We start from the raw sequence: 22540 nt of genomic DNA, 5'->3' as shown, positions 1-22540 counted from the left end.
CTTACATCCACAAAGTACAGAAGCCCCGTGCCGCCAATTCATTTCGGGTCAGCTAAAAGTTCCGCTCTAAAATAATGGCTATTAATTTGGTTTTCAGGTTCAGTATGACCCTGATGATAAGCGTGTTGTGGACAAAAGCACAACGGCATGTCAGAGGTGTCACATAGTGCTTAACAACATCAGAAACACGACCAATGTGACTGTTTATTTACACTGACATCGCCCCTTGTAATATGCGACTGTGGACACACACACACACACCAGCTTGATTAGAGCCAGGGAATGAGTCTGATAAGACTAGACTGGTCCTGAAGGTGGGAGGGAAGCTGAAAAAGCCACGGTCCAAGAGACAAGGTCAAAGATCAGGCAATGGTCAGTACTTATCAAGGTGACAGGCGTGGCTCGAGGTCCAGAGGCAAAGTGTGGGTCAACATGCAGAAGTCCAGACCGGCAGGAGGAATCTGAGAAGGACAAGGCGAGAAAGGAAACCCGAGAATAGAAGCTGGTTGGCAATCTTTAAGTCAGTAAGCGTATGCTGGATATAAACTATGCAGAAGCTGCGCTGATAATCTGGTAGACATGGAGAGAATGAGGGGAGGTTATATAGTGTGGAGACCAGGCGGCAGGTTGGGAAATGAATGAATAGGACTAACTGTAGGCAGGAAACAGAGTGGCAATCAGACAGCTCCAGGTAAACTGACTCCACTGATTAACGCTGGCAGAGCAGAGAACATGGCACCCCCGCTGTAAAGACAAAACCAACTTTCATCATACACGTCATGTACACATCATTTTTATTTTACAGTAGCTTTTTGTTGGATGCTGCTCAGTGCAGCACTCAGAACATGGCTGCAGTATAGCTTTTGTTTTAGAAAAAGCTATTTCTTTTGTTACATATGGGAGACATCAGGGACATGCATACATAGATTTAGTTATTTATTTGTTTTTTATTTTGCTGTTTCAGCAAGATTTGATAGAAAAACTGTACTTTTAACTTCAAACACAATTTTGTAATTAATTTCAATAAATTACAAGTTTAAAAATAGGTTTTGTAATTTCTTCTTTGTATTTAAAAAATATTGAACCCCGAAACTAAAGTATTGAACCGAACCATGAATCTATCTATCTATTTATATATATATATATATATATATATATATATATATATATATATATATATATATATATATATATATATATATATATATGTGTGTGTGTGTGTGTGTGTGTGTGTGTGTGTGTGTGTAGATGTTTACATGCATGTTAAATTGACTTGAATTTTCTTTCTCTTCAGTTCTGACCCTAATGATGAGCTGCAGAAGAAGTCATGGTGAGTAAAGCTTCACAGATTGTTAAAGCCTGGTGATTATTAGTTGTAACAGATTCTTACAAACCCCGACAAAAACAGATCAAACAGAGGAACTAAGGAAAGCTGTTTGTAAGATTGCAAAACTCACTTTCAGGCATGTGCTGGCAGATCTTTCAGTTACAGATCTCATATGTACAACTTCCAATTAAACACTAGTAATTTTACACAGACAACAAAACAACACACAGCGGACAAAACCTCACCTCCTAAAGACCCTTTGGCAGAAGTTTGAGATTAATTTTTACATAGATCTGAATATCATCCACAGAAAGTGTTTTAAGAACCTTTGTCTTGTAGGACACTAAAGTACTTTTACTTTTATGAGTGTGTATATATATATATATATATATATATATATATATATATATATATATATATACATGTATAGATTGATAGAGTGTAGTTTTATTCTGTTTCATGTCATCCAGCAGCTCGTCTGACCATCAGTCCCAGCAGATCTCAGGTTTTTGAAAGAGACTCTGTGTGTCTGATCTGTGAGGACGACGACGGCTCTGCTGGATGGACGGTGAGAAGAAACACAACCAACGAGACTCAGTGTGGATCTGGGTGGGGAAAACCTGCGGGTTCCTCCTGTAATATCAGCTACACCGTCCAGTCAGACACTGGAGTGTACTGGTGTGAGTCCAGAGAGGGAGCAACCAGTAACAGCATCAACCTGACTGTCACTGGTAAGATGAGACTGTGGAGTTAGTGGTGATGAAGCTGTGTGGAAATGGATGAAATGCTGGAGTTTGTCTCTGTGTTGAGGTGGATCAGTGATCCTGCAGAGTCCTGTCCTCCCTGTGATGGAGGGAGATGACCTCACTCTGAGCTGTCAATCAAAGCCTCCCTCCAACCTCCCAGCTGCTTTCTATAAAGATGGCTCCCTCATCAGGACTGAGTCTACAGGTCACATGACCCTCCACCATGTTAGCAGGTCTGATGAAGGTCTCTACAGGTGTAACATCAGCAGTCATGGAGAGTCTCCACCCAGCTGGATCTCTGTCACAGGTGAGGAGCTTCACCGTCTGTTTCAGCATCCAGAACATCTCAGTGATGATGTCATCATCTCTGCTTCATTTCAGCAAAACCCACCAGCACATCTTCACCAGCATCCACCACTCCTCCATCATCTTCCTCTCTTCCTTCCACTGTGTGGATATCTGCTGGTGTTGGTCTGGTTCTGCTGGTGGTACTGGTTCTGCTGGTGGTACTGGTCTGGATGTGTAGACGACGTCTTCACAGGAAACCTGAAGGTGAGACAAACATCTGGATGATAAAACTTTCAGAAGTTTATTGATTAATGATTGATCATTTTCTAACGACATCATCCAGATCCCAGTAAAACATTTAGTTCCTCATTCTGGTTCCTTTCAGCTGCTGGGAGACAAACTGGGAATGATGACATCACATACAGCGACCTCACCATATTACATCATCAGCAACAGCCAATCAGATGCAGCAGAGGTGTGTTTTACTTCCCGGTGTCTTTGTGAGGTCCAGTGTGTCTTTCAGGGATCAATGATCCTGCCGGTGTGATCAGATCATGTCATGTCATCATGCAGTTTTACAGAAAACAGCCTGCAGACATGATGACAATGTACACAACAGCATATTCATCATTTATATTTGCTTATACCATGGTCTGGGTGAATACTCGATTCTGATTGGCTGCAGGTTGTTGTTTAACTTCGCGGAGGACGGTTCACGCCCCCGCACCGTCCATTAATTTCTGATAATGGACACCTCGTCGGGCATGATCCCTTACTTAATATACATCTATATCAAAAGACAGGATCAATACTTGTTGTGATAGTGAGGAGAACAGGAAGCATCAGGACACAAAGCATTGTGGGAGTTTTCTGGGTTCCTCTGGTCAGAGATGGTTGTTTTATCCTGCAGTAGTTTTCATACTTTCCACCTTCATCATCATCATCATCATCTGGTATTAAAGACCGAGTTTCTGTCTGATTTCTGTTTGTTTGTGACTAAACATGTTAGTAAACATCGTTGTTGTCATGTCAGACGTCTCCTCAGCAGCTGCTGCATGCTGGGAGATGACGGTGGCGTGTTTTCATCCGCTGCTTGTTCTTCTAACGGACTCTAACAGCTCTGTGGTCGTCCAGCTTCCTGTTCCTGATGACAACATGAGCTGCATGTTTCTCTGCAGGACTGTTGGTGGAAAACAGCCTCTCCGCTCACATGACAGTTTACTGAAGCAGCTTCTAGTCCAGTGATGAAGGAAACATCATCATCATGCTGCTGTAAATGCTTCCTGTCCAGCTGTTCCTGCAGCATCTGGATGAGCTGCTCTGAGATCAGCTCTTCTACCTGCTGTCCTCACATTTCTGTCTTTCATTCTGCAGAGACACAACCAGATACGGTCTACTCTGACCTGAGGACAGGAGACGTCACGTACGGACACATCGTCATCAGAGACGCTGAAGCCAGATCAGCTCAGAGAGGTACAGCTGCTCCTCTTCCTCTCCTCTTCATCTCCATCAGAACCAGTTTACCTGCACAGTAAACCAGTCACAACTGGGTGCAGAGAAGTGATCAGAGGGAAGCAGAACCAGTAAAGTTGGCTAGAAAACAGAGATTGAAGGTAAAAGTATCAGTGTTTCCAGCCTCCAACGGAGCTTTGGCCATTGTCATCAGGTTGCGTGTGAAGCCCAGCAACACCTTCCTGCTGGTGCAGCTGGTCAGGACCCCCAGCTCTGCGTGGTCGGCTTCACATGCAGACAGAACCACAGCTTTGTTAGCATGAAAACCACCAGTTATATTTAGTTTTGTGTCAACAGAAGAACAACCACACTGAAAGCTGCGGTTTCTGGTCGGTCTGTTTCCATGGAAACACAAAGAGAAGAACTAGAATGTTTCTTTCTGACGAGCTGAAGCAACAGGATGTTAAACCACAACGTACCAGAACCTCCATCCACCGCCCATAACACCCCCCCTCCATCACTATATGCCCTCCGTCTTTATACGGCACACAGAGCTGAACTGGCTCACACGGACCGTTTCCATGGCAACTGGTTTCACACCTAACTGTGTGCAAATATAAATGTTGGTGAAATCCACATATTTGTATCTATTCCTCTCAGTTAGTCTTTCGTTTGGCCGCCCGGTGGTTAACAACATGGCCTGCAGCCGCTTTGAGCCTCAACATCCAGGTGGAGCTTCATGTTAAAGCTGCTTTCTGGAAACGGGCAGAATTAAACTTTATCTTCCTTTTCCTCTGGTAGGAGAAGCTTTTTACTCTCAGTGTTTTAAATGGGACTACCCTGGACAATCAACACACTGCTAAATATGTGTCACTCAGCCGTTCCTGCTGTTGCTGTGTTTAACCACACGTAGCGTCGTCACACTGCAGACCAGCGGCTCGCAACCATTTAGAGCCGAAGCCTCCAACATAACATACGTTGGTGTCTGCGACCCCCATCATGGTGAGTGGGTGGTCATAGTCCCCATCCCAAATCTAAGGCTTGGAAACTGTCAGAATCTTTGGGGCTGATGTAACCATGGCAACGTGAAAGAGGAATGGAAGTTTGACGGCGGCGTACCAACACACAGAAAGGATGAGAAACGGAGAGAGATGGTGCTGTGTTACCAGTCTGCTGTAGGAACCAGACGCAGATAAACGCTCGGGGCCCCGAGCCAGGAGGGGCCTCTGGGAGCCAATCAGTGACAATGTCGCCATGTGGCGTGTTGGCAATGAGAGAACGCCCTAAAGGGGGCGCTGTTCCTCACCCATCACAACCAGCAAAACAAAGTCAGACTCACGCTGGCTCCCTGTGACACAAACCAGTTAGAAGCATGTGGTCGGACTGGGAGGGGGTCGGGAGGAACCCACACCCACAAGATGAACGCCACACAGAAACCATTTGCTGTTCATACCAATGTTAAAGACAAGAAAATCTCCTGCATACATGAATAAGTGTTTGTGGTGTACTGGTGTTACTGGTCCCAGTACCGGTTTCCAGTCTGCAGTAATGGAGGATATGGATCTGGGGCGGTGAGGAGGCGGGGAGGAGGACTGTCCTTCATCATGGATGACAGCTTCTCCATCATCTTCTTCTCCAACAACATCTCACCTGGTGGCCGTCGGCTTGGTGTGACTGGAACCAGAAACCCAAACTGGTCTGGACTTCTATAGTCCTGGTCCACATCCAGTCCTGATCCAGTCCTGGTCCACATCCAGTCCTGGTCCAGTCCTGATCCACATCCAGTCCTGGTCCACGTCCATTCCTGGTCCAGTCCTGGTCCACATTCAGTCCTGATCCAGTCCTGGTCCACATTCAGTCCTGGTCCCCATCCAGTCCTGATCCAGTCCTGGTCCACATCCAGTCCTTGTCCAGTCCTGGTCCACATCCAGTCCTAATCCAGTCCTGATACAGTCCTGGTCCACATCCAGTCCTAATCCAGTCCTAGTCCACATTCAGTCCTGGTCCACATTCAGTCCTGATCCAGTCCTGGTCCACATCCAGTCCTGGTCCAGTCCTGATCCACATCCAGTCCTAATCCAGTCTTGGTCCACATCCAGTCCTAATCCAGTCCTAGTCCACATTCAGTCCTGGTCCCCATCCAGTCCTGATCCAGTCCTGGTCCACATCCAGTCCTTGTCCAGTCCTGGTCCACATCCAGTCCTAATCCAGTCCTGATACAGTCCTGGTCCACATCCAGTCCTAATCCAGTCCTAGTCCACATTCAGTCCTGGTCCACATTCAGTCCTGATCCAGTCCTGGTCCACATCCAGTCCTGGTCCAGTCCTGATCCACATCCAGTCCTAATCCAGTCTTGGTCCACATCCAGTCCTGATCCAGTCCTGGTCCACATCCAGTCCTGATCCAGTCCTTGTCCACATCCAGTCCTGATCCAGTCCTGGTCCACATCCAGTCCACATTCAGTCCTTGTCCACATCCAGTCCTGATCCAGTCGGGGTCCACATCCAGTCCTAATCCAGTCGTAGTCCACATTCAGTCCTTGTCCACATCCAGTCCTGGTCCACATTCTGTCCTGATCCACATCCAGTCCTGATCCAGTCCTGGTCCACATCCAGTCCTAATCCAGTCCTAGTCCACATTTTGTCCTGATCCACATCCAGTCCTGATCCAGTCCTGGTCCACATCCAGTCCTGATCCAGTCCTGGTCCACATCCAGTCCTAATCCAGTCATAGTCCACATTCAGTCCTTGTCCACATCCAGTCCTGGTCCACATCCAGGCCTGATCCAGTCGGGGTCCACATTCTGTCCTGATCCACATCCAGTCCTGATCCAGTCCTGGTCCACATCCAGTCCTGATCCAGTCCTTGTCCACATCCAGTCCTGATCCACATCCAGTCCTGTTCCACATCCAGTCCTAATCCAGTCCTAGTCCACATTCAGTCCTTGTCCACATCCAGTCCTGGTCCACATCCAGTCCTGATCCAGTCGGGGTCCACATTCTGTCCTGATCCACATCCAGTCCTGATCCAGTCCTGGTCCACATCCAGTCCTAATCCAGTCCTGGTCCACATCCAGTCCTGATCCAGTCCTGGTCCACATTCAGTCCTGATCCAGTCCTGGTCCACATTCAGTCCTGATCCAGTCCTGATCCACATCCAGTCCTAATCCAGTCTTGGTCCACATCCAGTCCTAATCCAGTCCTGGTCCACATCCATTCCTGGTCCTGATCCAGTCCTGGTCCACATCCAGTCCTAAGACAAATCCAGTCCTGGTCCACATCCATTCCTGGTCCACATCCAGTCCCAGTCCACATCCAGTCCTGGTCCACATCCAGTCCTGGTCCAGATCCAGATCCAGTCCAGATCCAGTCCTTGTCCACATTCAGTCCTGATCCAGTCCTGGTCCATATCCAGTCCCAGTCCACATCCAGTCCTGGTCCAGATCCAAATCCAGTCCAGATCCAGTCCTGGTCCACATTCAGTCCCGATCCAGTCCTGGTCCACATTCAGTCCTGATCAAGTCCTGGTCCATATCCAGTCCCAGTCCACATCCAGTCCTGGTCCAGATCCAAATCCAGTCCAGATCCAGTCCTGGTCCACATTCAGTCCCGATCCAGTCCTGATCTACATCCAGTCCTGGTCCAGATCCAGTCCTGGTCCACATTCAGTCCTGATCCAGTCCTGGTCCACATCCAGTCCTGATCTACATCCAGTCCTGGTCCAGATCCAGTCCAGGTCCAGATCCAGTCCTGGTCCAGATCCAGATCCAGATCCAGTCCAGATCCAGTCCTGGTCCACATTCAGTCCTGATCCAGTCCTGATCTACATCCAGTCCTGGTCCAGATCCAGTCCAGGTCCAGTCCTGCTTTTCCATCTCCAGTCAGATCTTATCATAATGATCCAGCTGCGTTACTTGCTGTAGAAACACTGACTTGGTGTTTATTGATCATCTATCAGTGATCGTTCCTCATCTATCAGGCTATGAAGACCAAACTGTTTGTGGACATGATAAATTCCTGAACATAGAAACCAGCCGGGCTGTGAAATGGAAACTTTGCTTCTTTTCCTCCACATTCATGAGACTTTAATGTCCTTTTCTGTCCACGTCCAGCATGATGATGTTGCAACAGGCTGATCATCAGTAGAACTGTGATCCTCATCAGATGCTTCTCCCATCTCAGCCTGCAGCACAGAAACGGACTTTATCCAACAGTTTCTACTTTGTTTTATCATCATCTGTACTTTTAGTGTAGTGGGACAACTTTTAGTTGAACTAAAGGTGCTCGGGGAGCCCCAGCAGCAGCATACATGCTGGAAGTATCATGCAGAAGTAAGAAGTATGCAGAAGTTTCTTTCTACAAAGTGACGCTGCCATGCAGGAGTGTCATGTTTCTTCTCACAGAAGCTGCTGATTAAAAACCTCCATCTGTCCAACGTGTCAAACGGACTTTGATAAGTGTGAATCTGCAGCTTGGTGTGGCCGTTTCCTGTAGAATGATGGTTTCTGGTCAGATTTCACACTTTGCTGAACAGTGTGAACAGTACTGAGTATTTCTGCACAAACTGCATGTCGCACTGAGAACAGCTCATATGGAGGCGCTAGCTGCATCATCAGCGACGTGTCCTGAGCTCATCGGCTGTTTCAGGTCGGTTAAAGCATCACACGCCGTCTCCCAGGCAACCAGCCGGACCATCAGTCCTGAATGTGAAAAGATGAGCATGTCTGGCTGCAGAGTTGCTGTTTTAAAGCATAGATCTACTTCCTGCTGCCAGTCGGCTGCTGACCCGACCGTGGGACTCGCTTCCCTCCAGCTGGGTTCCATGTCGCCTTCAGGAACGACATGCTGGAGGTAAACAATGTTAACAGGATGGTAACAGGACCTGCTTTGTGTTTCATTGTGCAGAGAGAGAAGCAGCTGCTGTCTACTCTGACGTGAGGACACAAGACGTCCCTTATGGAGAAGTGATGATCAGAACCAATAGAAGCAGAGGTACAGCTCCTCCTCTTCATCTTCATCATGCTGCAGTATGATAAAGTCTCTCCTTCCTGGAGGTCAGCAGTGAAGCACATGAGACTGGAGATGCTTCCAGGTGGAACTCCACAACATGTTAATGCTGCTTTATATAAAACAGGCAGAATTAAACTTTACAACTTTATCTTCCTTTTCCTCTGATTGGACGACAACGTTTTACTCTCCATCTCTGACACCATGATACTCTGGATAACATAACTCATTTATATTAATATTAAAGGAGCGAAATAAGGTTTATCTCAGTTTATTTAATTGATAGAAAGCCATATTTGCCAACTCTGCGGGGGGATCCCGAGGCGTTCCCAGGCCAGCCGAGAGATATAATCCCTCCAGAGTGTCCTGGGTCTTCCCCGGGGTCTCCTCCCAGAGGGACGTGCCTGGAACACCTCACCAGGGAGGTCCAGGAGGCATCCTGACCAGATGCCCGAGCCACCTCAACTGGTTCCTCTTGATGCGGAGGAGCAGCGGCTCTACTCTCCGACTCTCCTCCCGGATGACCGAGCTCCTCACCCTATCTCTAAGGGAGAGCCTGGCCACCCTGCGGAGGAAACTCATTTCAGCCGCCTGTATACGAGATCTCGTTCTTTCGGTCACGACCCACAGCTCATGACCATAGGTGAGGGTAGGAACGTAGATCGACTGATAAATCGAGAGCTTCGCCTTCTGGCTCAGCTCCTTCTTCACCACGACAGACCGGCACAGAGCCCGCATTACTGCAGACGCCGCACCGATCCGTCTGTCGATCTCACGCTCCATCCTTCCCTCACTCGTGTACAAAACCCCGAGATATTTAAACTCCTCCACTTGAGGCAGGACCTGACTCCCGACCCAGAGAGGACAATCCACCCTATTCCGGCTGAGGACCATGGTCTCAGATCTGGAGGTGCTGATTCTCATCCCAGCCACTTCACACTCGGCCGCGAATTGCTCAAGCGAGAGCTGGAGATCACGACCAGATGAAGCCAACAGGAACACGTCATCCGCAAAAAGCAGGGACCCAATCCTGAGGCCACCAAGTCGGATCCCCTCAACACATCGGCTGCGCCTAGAAATTCTGTCCATATAAGTTATGAACAGAATCAGTGATAAAGGGCAGCCTTGGTGGAGTCCAGTCCTCACCGGAAACGAATCCGACTTACTACCGGCAATGCGGACCAAGCTCTGACACCTGTCGTACAGGGACCGGACAGCTCGCACAAGGGGGTCCGGTACCCCACACTCCCAGAGTACCCCCCACAGGAGCCCCCGGGGGACACGGTCGAATGCCTGGTTGGGCAAACTCCCATGCCCCCTCCAGGACCCCAAAGAGGGTATAGAGCTGGTCCACTGTTCCGCGACCAGGACGAAAACCACACTGCTCCTCCTCAATCCGGGATTCGACTATCCGGCGGACCCTCCTCTCCAGGACCCCTGAATAGACCTTACCAGGGAGGCTGAGGAGTGTGATTCCCCTGTAATTGGAACACACCCTCCGGTCCCCCTTCTTAAAAAGGGGGACCACCACCCCAGTCTGCCAATCCAGCGGTACCGCCCCCGATGTCCACGTGATGCTGCTGAAGCATGTCAGCCAGGACAGCCCCACAGCATCCAGAGCCTTAAGGAACTCCGGGCGGATCTCGTCCACCCCCGGGGCCTTGCCGCCAAGGAGATTTTTAACCACCTCAGTGACTTCAGCCCCAGAGATAGGAGAGTCCACCCCTGAGTCCACCAGCTCTGCTTCCTCATCGGAAGACGTGTTGGTAGGATTGAGGAGGTCTTCGAAGTATTCCCTCCACCGACCCACAACGTCCCCAGTTGAGGTCAGCAGCTCCCCACCTCCACTGTACACAGTGTTGATGAAGCACTGCTTCCCCCCCCTGAGCCGCTGGATGGTGGACCAGAATCTCCTCAAAGCCATCTGGAAGTCTTTCTCCATGGCCTCGCTGAACTCCTCCCATGCCTGAGTTTTTGCCTCGGCAACAGCCGAAGCCGCATGCTGCTTAGCCCGCCGGTACCCATCAGCTGCCTCCAGAGTCCCACAGGCCAAGAAGGCCTGATAGGACTCCTTCTTCAGCTTGACGGCATCCCTCACTGCTGGTGTCCACCAACGAGTCCTGGGATTACCGCCACGACAGGCACCTAGAACCTTACAGCCACAGCTCCGGCTGGCCGCCTCAGCAATAGAGGCACGGAACACAGCCCATTCGGACTCAATGTCCTCCGCCTCACTCGGGACATGGTTGAAGCTCTGCTGAAGGTGGGAGTTGAAGCTCGCTCTGACGGGGGACTCAGCCAGACGTTCCCAGCAGACCCTCACAACATGTTTGGGTCTGCCAGATCTGACTGGCTTCCTCCCCCACCATCTGAGCCAACTCACCACCAGGTGGTGATCAGTTGAAGCTCCGCCCCCTCTTCACCTGAGTGTCTAAGGCATGTGGCCGCAGGTCCAACGATACGACTACAAAATCGATCATCAAATTGCAGCCCAGAGAGTCCCGATGCCAGGTGTACATATGGACACACCTTGGGTTCATGGGGGGGTCCATGCCTCCCAATGACTCCCCTCCACCTCTAACTTTCATTGCCCAGGTGAGCATTGAAGTTCTCCAGCGGAACAAAAGAGTCCCAGAGGGAGTCCCTCCAAGGATCCTAGAAAGGGTGGGTACTCAAAACTGCTGTTCAGTGCATAAGCACGGACAAGAGTCAGGACCCGTCCCCCCACCTGAAGGCAGAGGGAAACTACCTTTTAGTTCAGTGGAGAAAACCCCAACATACAGGCACCAAGATGGTGGGCAATGTGAATGGCCACACCTGTTTGGCGCCTTTCACCAGGAGCAAATCCAGGTTGAAGAAGGTCCAGCCCTTGTCGATGGTACTGGTTCCAGTATAAATATATTTATCTTTGTTATATGGCCTTCTGGTTGGTCTGGATGGCATATAGATACTTTCATTTTACATAATTTTAGCTTCATAATCTGACAGCCGAGGCTGCAAACATCACGTCTGACTGGAAACATCACGTCTAACTGGAAACATCACGTCTAACTGGAAATGGTAAATGGTAAATGGACTTGTACTTCTATAGCGCTTTTCTAGTCATACAGACCACTCAAAGCGCTCTACACTACTTGTCACATTCACCCATTCACACACACACACTCACTCAACACACTCATACCCCGATAGGCAGTTTGGGGTTCAGTGTCTTGCCCTAGGACACTTCGGCATTTCAGGGGAAGCCTGGAATCGATCCCCCAACTTACCAGTTGAAGGACAACTGCTCTTCCTCCTGAGCTACAGCCGCCCCAATATCACGTCTAACTGGAAACATCACGTCGAACTGGGATTAAAAGGATTTAACAGTTTTCATGTTGCATAAAAAGAAAAGTTTTCATAAATGTGTTGGAGATTTAAGGGTTAAACCTTCCTGCATCATTGTGTCAGTGATCAGGAAACAGCAGCAGGTTTTCTCATCTTCTTTCAACTTTTTCTGTTTCCAGCTTTTCCACCAGAACCAAAAGTCCTCTACTCTTCAGTGAGGTAGTCCACCAGTCTGACCAGTCTCCAGCCTCTAACTGGTCCATTCAGCCCATCAGACCAGTAAGCATCGATGTGGAAACAGGAATGTGTTCAGATGTGTAAAATGTCTTTATTTAAATGTTATTTGTATAAAACATTTGCTGTCGGTCTGTCAGGAAATAAACTGGTTAAACTGGTTTCTCTGTGGGTTTAACGGAGATGTGAGATGGAAAACATGACTTGTTCTGGTTCAGGTGAAGCGTGAGATGCAGAAGAACCGCAGCATCCGTCTGTGTGTTTCTTTAAAGTCAGACTTTCTATGAAGCTCTGAGGCTTTTTAACCACAGAAAACAAAAGCAGCAACGCTGGAAACTGGAGTTTGTTTTGTGGTGGAACCTTTCAGGATTTCACACATGAAGGTTCCCTGTTAACCTCAGCAGGATCACAGCTCACCTCTGATCACCTGGAGAGGTTTCTACCTGCTTCACACACTCTGCTCCGTTAGACCCCTTCTCTAGACCCCATACCTGTCCTCATCAGCCATTTGTTCTGAATCACAGCATAAAAAGTGGAGATAAAAGAGCAGAAACAGGATGGAAGATCATTAAAATGCTGATGTAAAAGCTGATCAGAATCCTTTCAAGGACAAGGACACAGAAGAAGTCCAACTTTGATGAGTAGAAAGCATCAAATAGATAAAAAGTAGACTTCAGTAGAAGAAGAAAAAGTCTTGTTTAGAGAGGAAACAGCAGCAGAAGCACAGCTGTTCCTGGAACATCTGGTCCTTGACCTCAGGACCTGATGACATGAACTGGAAGTGGTACTGGGACTCCAGACTCAGCTGGGACTCTGACCAGTCCACCCAGCATCTGATCATCTGGTTGTGTGAAGGGGAAAGAACGACCCCTGGTGGTGAGTCTGTGTAACACAGTCTGACCTCTGTGACCTCTAGTCCAGAGTGTCTCAGTCCTGGTCCTCAGGACCGCCTGCTCTGCATGTTTTCTATGTTTCCACCTGATTCAGATCAATGAAACTTCTGATCCAGTAGAAACAGGTGTGAAAGCTGCAGGACATGCTGACTGAGGACCAGACTGAGAAACACTGCTGTAGTCTTCATCTAGTGCAGAAGGAGGCAAGTTTTAGATGTTTCCCTGCTTCAACGCAGCTTATCTGACCCCCTGTGTGTAACTCTACCTCCACATGATCAATTATTCTGGAACAAAAAGCATCTTTCCAGCTGATCAATGAAGATCCAGATGATCCAGATTTGCACCAGCAGTATATGGTAGCGAAGACAAACATGTCCGACGTGGACAGATGGAGGACCTGCTGCAGAGACTTCCTGACCTCTGACCTGAATCATCATTTCTACATCAGATTAAAGGTTTGGATGTGAAACTTCTGATGAGCGGCGGCACGCCAACAGGAGGCCAACGTTTCCACACCAAGCGGCGGTCAGGGTCGGCAGATCAGGATAGAAATGCTGCACATTCCAGCACATCCAGCTGTTAAAGCAGACAATAAGAGGAAACACACCTTACACCTGTACACACATCCTCACACACAAGAAATGCTGAAAGCAGATGTGTCAAAAGAAAATCTGAGCATTTCCAGCACTCCCTGCTGGTGTTTCCATGGTTACAGTGCCAACATCTACTGGGGAAGCTTTACTGGGAAGAGGAAAATGAAGTTTAAGGAAATAAAATGAAGCTAGTTTTTATTCCCAGTATAGTAATACTTTTCCAGGTGTTATTAGGTGTTTCTGTCCCAGCAGGTGTTCCCTGGAAGCAGCAGAAACAGCAGGCTTGTAGCAAAGAGAAGAAGATGGAACATAAACACAGCAGGTCTTCATCATGAAAATGTGATGAGTCATGGTGGTGTCAGCAGTTTTCCACCTCAGAACAGCAGAGAGGATCCAGCTTTCTGTCAGCAGCGCCGCAGCTACACGTCCCACCTGATAAACCATCTGAACTTTGGCTTTTTTACACCGTTTTACACTTTGTCTTGTTTTATTTGCCCTTTTATTTCATCTGATTTCTCTTTTATTAGTAGATTTTTATCGTTCTAACATCCCAGGTTTCTATTTTTCTGTTGTTTTTATCCTGTTTGGGATCATTTTATCTGGACACTTTGTTCTGTGAAGCACTTTGCTCCAGAAATAAAGTTGAAGTTTGAACTCTTCTGATTGGTTCTGAGCCGGTGTTTCCTGCTTCCTGATTGGCTGTGGCTGTTGTCACTCTCTTTGTTCAAACCGCTAGCAGCGGGGAGCGGCACTGATGGCAGTTTTTGTCCTCAGTCAGAAGTTAAAACCACAAAGTCATGACTTCCCATCTGTGTCAGGAACAGAGATAATCAGAGAAAATCCGCTGCTTCCTGCATGAATCTGTCAGTCAGGTGACACAGTCAGAGGAAGATGTGAGGATGATGATGGACACGCTGAGTGATGAAGGTGTATGCATGTTGAAACTCTAATCACAGTGAGAATATGTGTTTCTGAAATGTTTATCTGACCTGAAAATGATCCTGAAGGCTGAATATCAGACGGTGAGACCCGGTTAGATGGATGCAGGTTGCTGCGTTACCATGACGATGCAGCAACATTTCTATTCATTTCCCTTCATCATTGAGTCGATGAAGTCTGTTCTTCCACCTTTTTTGAGCCAAAAACATTTTACAATAAAAAAAAAAAAAAACAACAAAGCAAAAACTGATTTTTCAAAAGATTCATATATTAATAATATAAAGTCCAAACCTGGCGAGCTGTCCAGGGTGTACCCTGCCTTCGCCCAAAGCCAGCTGGGATAGGCTCCAGCTTCCTGCTACCCTGAATGGATTAAGAGGTTTAGAAAATGAATGAATAAAGTCCAAACAGGAAGGAAACAGGAGGTGATGAAGAAGAGACGGTATGTTCAGTGTTCTTCTTTGCTTTTCCAGTCTCTGTTCTTCTGTCTGGACCCACCAGTGAAGGTAAACCAACGCAGAACTCTGCTGATGGATCATGCAGCCTCTCCTCTACTGAGGCCCGTAGTCCAGTACGGTCCACTTCAGACCAGTCTGGTGTCTCTGGCGGGGGGTTATAGTCCAGTACGGTCCACTTCAGACCAGTCTGGTGTCTCTGGCGGGGGGGTTATAGTCCAGTACGGTCCACTTCAGACCAGTCTGGTGTCTCTGGCGGGGGGGTTATAGTCCAGTACAGTCCACTTCAGACCAGTCTGGTCTCTCTGGCGGGGGGGTTTATAGTCCAGTACGGTCCACTTCAGACCAGTCTGGTGTCTCTGGCGGGGGGTTTATAGTCCAGTACAGTCCACTTCAGACCAGTCTGGTGTCTCTGGCGGGGGGGTTATAGTCCAGTACGGTCCACTTCAGACCAGTCTGGTGTCTCTGGCGGGGGGGTTATAGTCCAGTACGGTCCACTTCAGACCAGTCTGGTCTCTCTGGCGGGGGGGTTATAGTCCAGTACGGTCCACTTCAGACCAGTCTGGTGTCTCTGGCGGGGGGTTATAGTCCAGTACGGTCCACTTCAGACCAGTCTGTTGTCTCTGGCGGGGGGGTTATAGTCCAGTACGGTCCACTTCAGACCAGTCTGGTGTCTCTGGCGGGGGGGTTATAGTCCAGTACGGTCCACTTCAGACCAGTCTGGTGTCTCTGGCGGGGGGGTTATAGTCCAGTACGGTCCACTTCAGACCAGTCTGGTGTCTCTGGCGGGGGGTTATAGTCCAGTACGGTCCACTTCAGACCAGTCTGGTCTCTCTGGCGGGGGGGTTATAGTCCAGTACGGTCCACTTCAGACCAGTCTGGTGTCTCTGGCGGGGGGGTTATAGTCCAGTACGGTCCACTTCAGACCAGTCTGGTGTCTCTGGCGGGGAGTTTATAGTCCAGTACGGTCCACTTCAGACCAGTCTGGTGTCTCTGGCGGGGGGGTTATAGTCCAGTACGGTCCACTTCAGACCAGTCTGGTGTCTCTGGCGGGGGGGTTATAGTCCAGTACGGTCCACTTCAGACCAGTCTGGTGTCTCTGGCGGGGGGGTTATAGTCCAGTACGGTCCACTTCAGACCAGTCTGGTGTCTCTGGCGGGGGGGTTATAGTCCAGTACGGTCCACTTCAGACCAGTCTGGTGTCTCTGGTGGGGGGGTTTATAGTCCAGTACGGTCCACTTCAGACCAGTCTGGTGTCTCTGGCAGGGGGGTTATAGTCCAGTACGGTCCACTTCAGACCAGTCTGGTGTCTCTGGCGGGGGGGTTATAGTCCAGTACGGTCCACTTCAGACCAGTCTGGTGTCTCTGGCGGGGGGGTTATAGTCCAGTACGGTCCACTTCAGACCAGTCTGGTGTCTCTGGCGGGGGGGTTATAGTCCAGTACGGTCCACTTCAGACCAGTCTGGTGTCTCTGGCGGGGGGGTTATAGTCCAGTACGGTCCACTTCAGACCAGTCTGGTGTCTCTGGCGGGGGGGTTATAGTCCAGTACGGTCCACTTCAGACCAGTCTGGTCTCTCTGGCGGGGGGGTTATAGTCCAGTACGGTCCACTTCAGACCAGTCTGGTCTCTCTGGCGGGGGGGTTATAGTCCAGTACGGTCCACTTCAGACCAGTCTGGTGTCTCTGGCGGGGGGGGGGGGGGGGGGGTTATAGTGATGGAGGTGAAGAGTTCCTCTCTGTGGAGACTGGTTTTGTTCTCCAGCAGCAGAGCTGGATGTCCTGCAGCCGGGAAGCCGGGAAGTTTCCCGCCGTGTCTCCTTTCATCCTCTACATGGTAAAACTTCTCCTGCTGCTGGACCCAGTAGACCGGACCGGACCGAGGAGACCGGACCGGACCCAGCAGATCGGACCGGACCCAGCAGACCGGACTGGACTTCCAGCAGACCGGACTGGACTTCCGGCAGATCGGACCAGACTTCCAGCAGACCGGACCAGACTTCCAGCAGATCGGACCGGACTTCCAGCAGGTCGGACCGGACTTCCAGCAGGTCGGACCGGACTTCCAGCAGATCGGACCGGACTTCCAGCAGACCGGACCGGACTTCCAGCAGACCGGACCGGACTTCCAGCAGACCGGACCGGACTTCCAGCAGATCGGACCGGACTTCCAGCAGATCGGACCAGACTTCCAGCAGACCGGACCAGACTTCATGCAGATCGGACCAGACTTCAAACAGACCGGACCAGACTTCCAGCAGATCGGACCGGACTTCCAGCAGATCGGTCCAGACTTCCAGCAGATCGGACCAGACTTCCAGCAGACCGGACCAGACTTCCAGCAGACCGGACCAGACTTCCAGCAGACCGGACCAGACTTCCAGCAGATCGGACCAGACTTCCAGCAGACCGGACCAGACTTCATGCAGATCGGACCAGACTTCAAACAGACCGGACCAGACTTCCAGCAGATCGGACCGGACTTCCAGCAGATCGGTCCAGACTTCCAGCAGATCGGACCAGACTTCCAGCAGACCGGACCAGACTTCCAGCAGACCGGACCAGACTTCCAGCAGATCGGTCCAGACTTCCAGCAGACCGGACCAGACTTCCAGCAGATCGGTCCAGACTTCCAGCAGACCGGACCAGACTTCCAGCAGACCGGACCAGACTTCCAGCAGATCGGACCAGACTTCCAGCAGACCGGACCAGACTTCCAGCAGACCGGACCAGACTTCCAGCAGATCGGTCCAGACTTCCAGCAGACCGGACCGGACTTCCAGCAGATCGGACCGGACTTCCAGCAGATCGGTCCAGACTTCCAGCAGACCGGACCAGACTTCCAGCAGATCGGTCCAGACTTCCAGCAGATCGGTCCAGACTTCCAGCAGATCGGTCCAGACTTCCAGCAGACCGGACCAGACTTCCAGCAGATCGGACCAGACTTCCAGCAGACCGGACCAGACTTCCAGCAGATCGGTCCAGACTTCCGGCAGATCGGTCCAGACTTCCAGCAGATCGGTCCAGACTTCCAGCAGATCGGACCGGACTTCCAGCAGACCGGACCAGACTTCCAGCAGATCGGACCAGACTTCCAGCAGACCGGACCGGACTTCCAGCAGATTGGACCGGACTTCCAGCAGACCGGACCGGACTTCCAGCAGATCGGACCAGACTTACAGCAGACCGGACCGGACTTCCAGCAGATCGGACCGGACTTCCAGCAGATCGGACCGGACTTCCAGCAGATCGGACCGGACTTCCAGCAGATCGGACCGGACTTCCAGCAGACCGGACCAGACTTCCAGCAGACCGGACCGGACTTCCAGCAGATCAGTCCAGACTTCCAGCAGATCGGACCAGACTTCCAGCAGATCGGACCAGACTTGGAGACAGTGGTCCAGAGACCAGCAGGGTGGAGACAATGGTCCAGAGACCAGCAGGGTGGAGACAGTGGTCCAGAGACCAGCAGGATGGAGACAGTGGTCCAGAGACCAGCAGCAGGGTGGAGACAGTGGTCCAGAGACCAGCAGCAGGGTGGAGACAGTGGTCCAGAGACCAGCAGGGTGGAGACAGTGGTCCAGAGACCAGCAGGGTGGAGACAGTGGTCCAGAGACCAGCAGGGTGGAGACAGTGGTCCAGAGACCAGCAGCAGGATGGAGACAGTGGTCCAGAGACCAGCAGCAGGGTGGAGACAGTGGTCCAGAGACCAGCAGGATGGAGACAGTGGTCCAGAGACAAGCAGCAGGATGGAGACAGTGGTCCAGAGACCAGCAGCAGGGTGGAGACAGTGGTCCAGAGACCAGCAGGGTGGAGACAGTGGTCCAGAGACCAGCAGGGTGGAGACAGTGGTCCAGAGACCAGCAGGATGGAGACAGTGGTCCAGAGACCAGCAGGATGGAGACAGTGGTCCAGAGACCAGCATGATGGAGACAGTGGTCCAGAGACTAGCAGGATGGAGACAGTGGTCCAGAGACCAGCAGCAGGATGGAGACAGTGGTCCAGAGACCAGCAGCAGGATGGAGACAGTGGTCCAGAGACCAGCAGGGTGGAGACAGTGGTCCAGAGACCAGCAGCAGGATGGAGACAGTGGTCCAGAGACCAGCAGCAGGATGGAGACAGTGGTCCAGAGACCAGCAGGGTGGAGACAGTGGCCCAGAGACCAGCAGGGTGGAGACAGTGGTCCAGAGACCAGCAGGGTGGAGACAGTGGTCCAGAGACCAGCAGGATGGAGACAGTGGTCCAGAGACCAGCAGGGTGGAGCCAGTGGTCCAGAGACCAGCAGCAGGGTGGACACAGTGGTCCAGAGACCAGCAGCAGGATGGAGACAGTGGTCCAGAGACCAGCAGCAGGGTGGAGCCAGTGGTCCAGAGACCAGCAGCAGGGTGGACACAGTGGTCCAGAGACCAGCAGCAGGATGGAGACAGTGGTCCAGAGACCAGCAGAAGGATGGAGACAGTGGTCCAGAGACCAGCAGCAGGATGGAGGCAGTGGTCCAGAGACCAGCAGAAGGATGGAGACAGTGGTCCAGAGACCAGCAGGATGGAGACAGTGGTCCAGAAACCAGCAGCAGGATGGAGACAGTGGTCCAGAGACCAGCAGGATGGAGACGGTGGTCCAGAGACCAGCAGGGTGGAGACAGTGGTCCAGAGACCAGCAGCAGGATGGAAACAGTGGTCCAGAGACCAGCAGCAGGGTGGAGACAGTGGTCCAGAGACCAGCAGGATGGAGACAGTGGTCCAGAGACCAGCAGCAGGATGGAGGCAGTGGTCCAGAGACCAGCAGAAGGATGGAGACAGTGGTCCAGAGACCAGCAGGATGGAGACAGTGGTCCAGAAACCAGCAGCAGGATGGAGACAGTGGTCCAGAGACCAGCAGGATGGAGACGGTGGTCCAGAGACCAGCAGGGTGGAGACAGTGGTCCAGAGACCAGCAGCAGGATGGAAACAGTGGTCCAGAGACCAGCAGCAGGGTGGAGACAGTGGTCCAGAGACCAGCAGGGTGGAGACAGTGGTCCAGAGACCAGCAGCAGGATGGAGACAGTGGTCCAGAGACCAGCAGCAGGGTGGAGACAGTGGTCCAGAGACCAGCAGCAGGGTCGAGACAGTGGTCCAGAGACCAGCAGGGTGGAGACAGTGGTTCAGAGACCAGCAGGATGGAGACAGTGGTCCAGAGACCAGCAGCAGGGTGGAGACAGTGGTCCAGAGACCAGCAGCAGGGTGGAGACAGTGGTCCAGAGACCAGCAGGGTGGAGACAGTGGTCCAGAGACCAGCAGTATGGAGACAGTGGTCCAGAGACCAGCAGGGTGGAGACAGTGGTCCAGAGACCAGCAGCAGGATGGAGACAGTGGTCCAGAGACCAGCAGGGTGGAGACAGTGGTCCAGAGACCAGCAGGATGGAGACAGTGGTCCAGAGACCAGCAGGATGGAGACAGTGGTCCAGAGACCAGCAGGGTGGAGACAGTGGTCCAGAGACCAGCAGGGTGGAGACAGTGGTCCAGAGACCAGCAGCAGGGTGGACACAGTGGTCCAGAGACCAGCAGGATGGAGACAGTGGTCCAGAGACCAGCAGCAGGATGGAGACAGTGGTCCAGAGACCAGCAGCAGGATGGAGACAGTGGTCCAGAGACCAGCAGGGTGGAGACAGTGGTCCAGAGACCAGCAGGGTGGAGACAGTGGTCCAGAGACCAGCAGGATGGAGACAGTGGTCCAGAGACCAGCAAGATGGAGACAGTGGTCCAGAGACCAGCGGCAGGGTGGAGACAGTGGTCCAGAGACCAGCAGGGTGGAGACAGTGGTCCAGAGACCAGCAGCAGGGTGGAGACAGTGGTCCAGAGACCAGCAGCAGGGTCGAGACAGTGGTCCAGAGACCAGCAGGGTGGAGACAGTGGTTCAGAGACCAGCAGGATGGAGACAGTGGTCCAGAGACCAGCAGCAGGGTGGAGACAGTGGTCCAGAGACCAGCAGGGTGGAGACAGTGGCCTAGAGACCAGCAGCAGGATGGAGACAGTGGTCCAGAGACCAGCAGTATGGAGACAGTGGTCCAGAGACCAGCAGGGTGGAGACAGTGGTCCAGAGACCAGCAGCAGGGTGGAGACAGTGGTCCAGAGACCAGCAGCAGGGTGGAGACAGTGGTCCAGAGACCAGCAGCAGGGTGGAGACAGTGGTCCAGAGACCAGCAGCAGGGTGGAGACAGTCGTCCAGAGACCAGCAGCAGGGTGGAGACAGTGGTCCAGAGACCAGCAGCAGGATGGAGACAGTGGTCCAGAGACCAGCAGGATGGAGACAGTGGTCCAGAGACCAGCAGGATGGAGACAGTGGTCCAGAGACCAGCAGCAGGATGGAGACAGTGGTCCAGAGACCAGCAGCAGGGTGGAGACAGTGGTCCAGAGACCACCAGCAGGGTGGAGACAGTGGTCCAGAGACCAGCAGGGTGGAGACAGTGGTCCAGAGACCAGCAGGGTGGAGACAGTGGTCCAGAGACCAGCAGCAGGATGGAGACAGTGGGAGTCAGAACTTGACGTGCTGACGTTGCGGTAACGTATTGTGTCATTTCCTGTTTCCCTAGCGTGTATCACTGCGGATTGCTACGAGCCGTTGGCTCCTTTAACTTCTTTCTAACTTCTATCTATCGCTAACCAACCACTCACTTTAGCGCACAATATCTTCCCAAACCACTGTTCTATATATTGCATTTATTTTTGGGATCTTTGGCTTTCTGTTTACTGACTTAAACAGCTCAAGCACTCGGTTTTAGCATGGCTGCTAGCTCTCTTCCCACACCCCGGTCCCCTGCCTTTTCTTGCTCGGTGTGTCTGATGTTTAGCTACTCCTCCGCCTCCTTTAGTGATAACGGTAGGGGTATTAAGTGTAGCAGCTTGGCAGCTTTGGAGGCGAGGCTCTGTGAATTAGAAGCCCAGCTCCGCACTCAGTTAGGGAAGCAGTTAGTCAGCAAGCCCCCGTTAGCCAGTGCGGAGCTACCAGCCAGGGCAGCCAGGGCAGCTAGCCCACCTAGCGGTCCCTCAGCAGTTCCCGCGCAGCCGGGAGCCGAGGCGGGCTGGACGACGGTCAGGCGGAAGCGTAGCCCCAAACCAAAACCCACTGGCCACCACCGACCTGTTCACGTTTCTAACAGATTTTCCCCGCTCGGCGACACACCCACTGAGGCAGAAACCCTGATTATAGGTAGTTCCATAGTCAGAAACGTGGCTCTAGAGACACCGGGGACCATAGTCAAATGCATTCCTGGGGCCAGAGCGGGCGACGTCGAATCGTATTTGAAA

General features: G+C 51.5%; 1 protein-coding gene across 1 annotated transcript in view; it reads left to right on the top strand.

Moving 5' to 3' along the window:
• LOC306769327 (low affinity immunoglobulin gamma Fc region receptor II-like) overlaps positions 1-22540 on the top strand; it is a gene marked incomplete at both ends in the record, with an annotated part of 33232 nt that overhangs the window by 90 nt on the left and 10602 nt on the right. Inside the window, 3 exons of the mRNA XM_079257893.1 lie at positions 1798-2058; positions 2138-2380; positions 3736-3834. Coding sequence (XP_079114019.1) covers positions 1798-2058; positions 2138-2380; positions 3736-3834 — 603 coding nt within the window. The remainder of the gene's footprint in view (positions 1-1797; positions 2059-2137; positions 2381-3735; positions 3835-22540) is intronic.

This window comes from Telmatherina bonti (assembly GCF_933228915.1).
Source record: "Telmatherina bonti genome assembly, chromosome: 18".
Taxonomy (NCBI): Eukaryota; Metazoa; Chordata; class Actinopteri; order Atheriniformes; family Telmatherinidae; genus Telmatherina; species Telmatherina bonti.
Note: the sequence above shows the minus strand (reverse complement) of the source record. Positions and strands in the feature narration are given on the sequence as shown.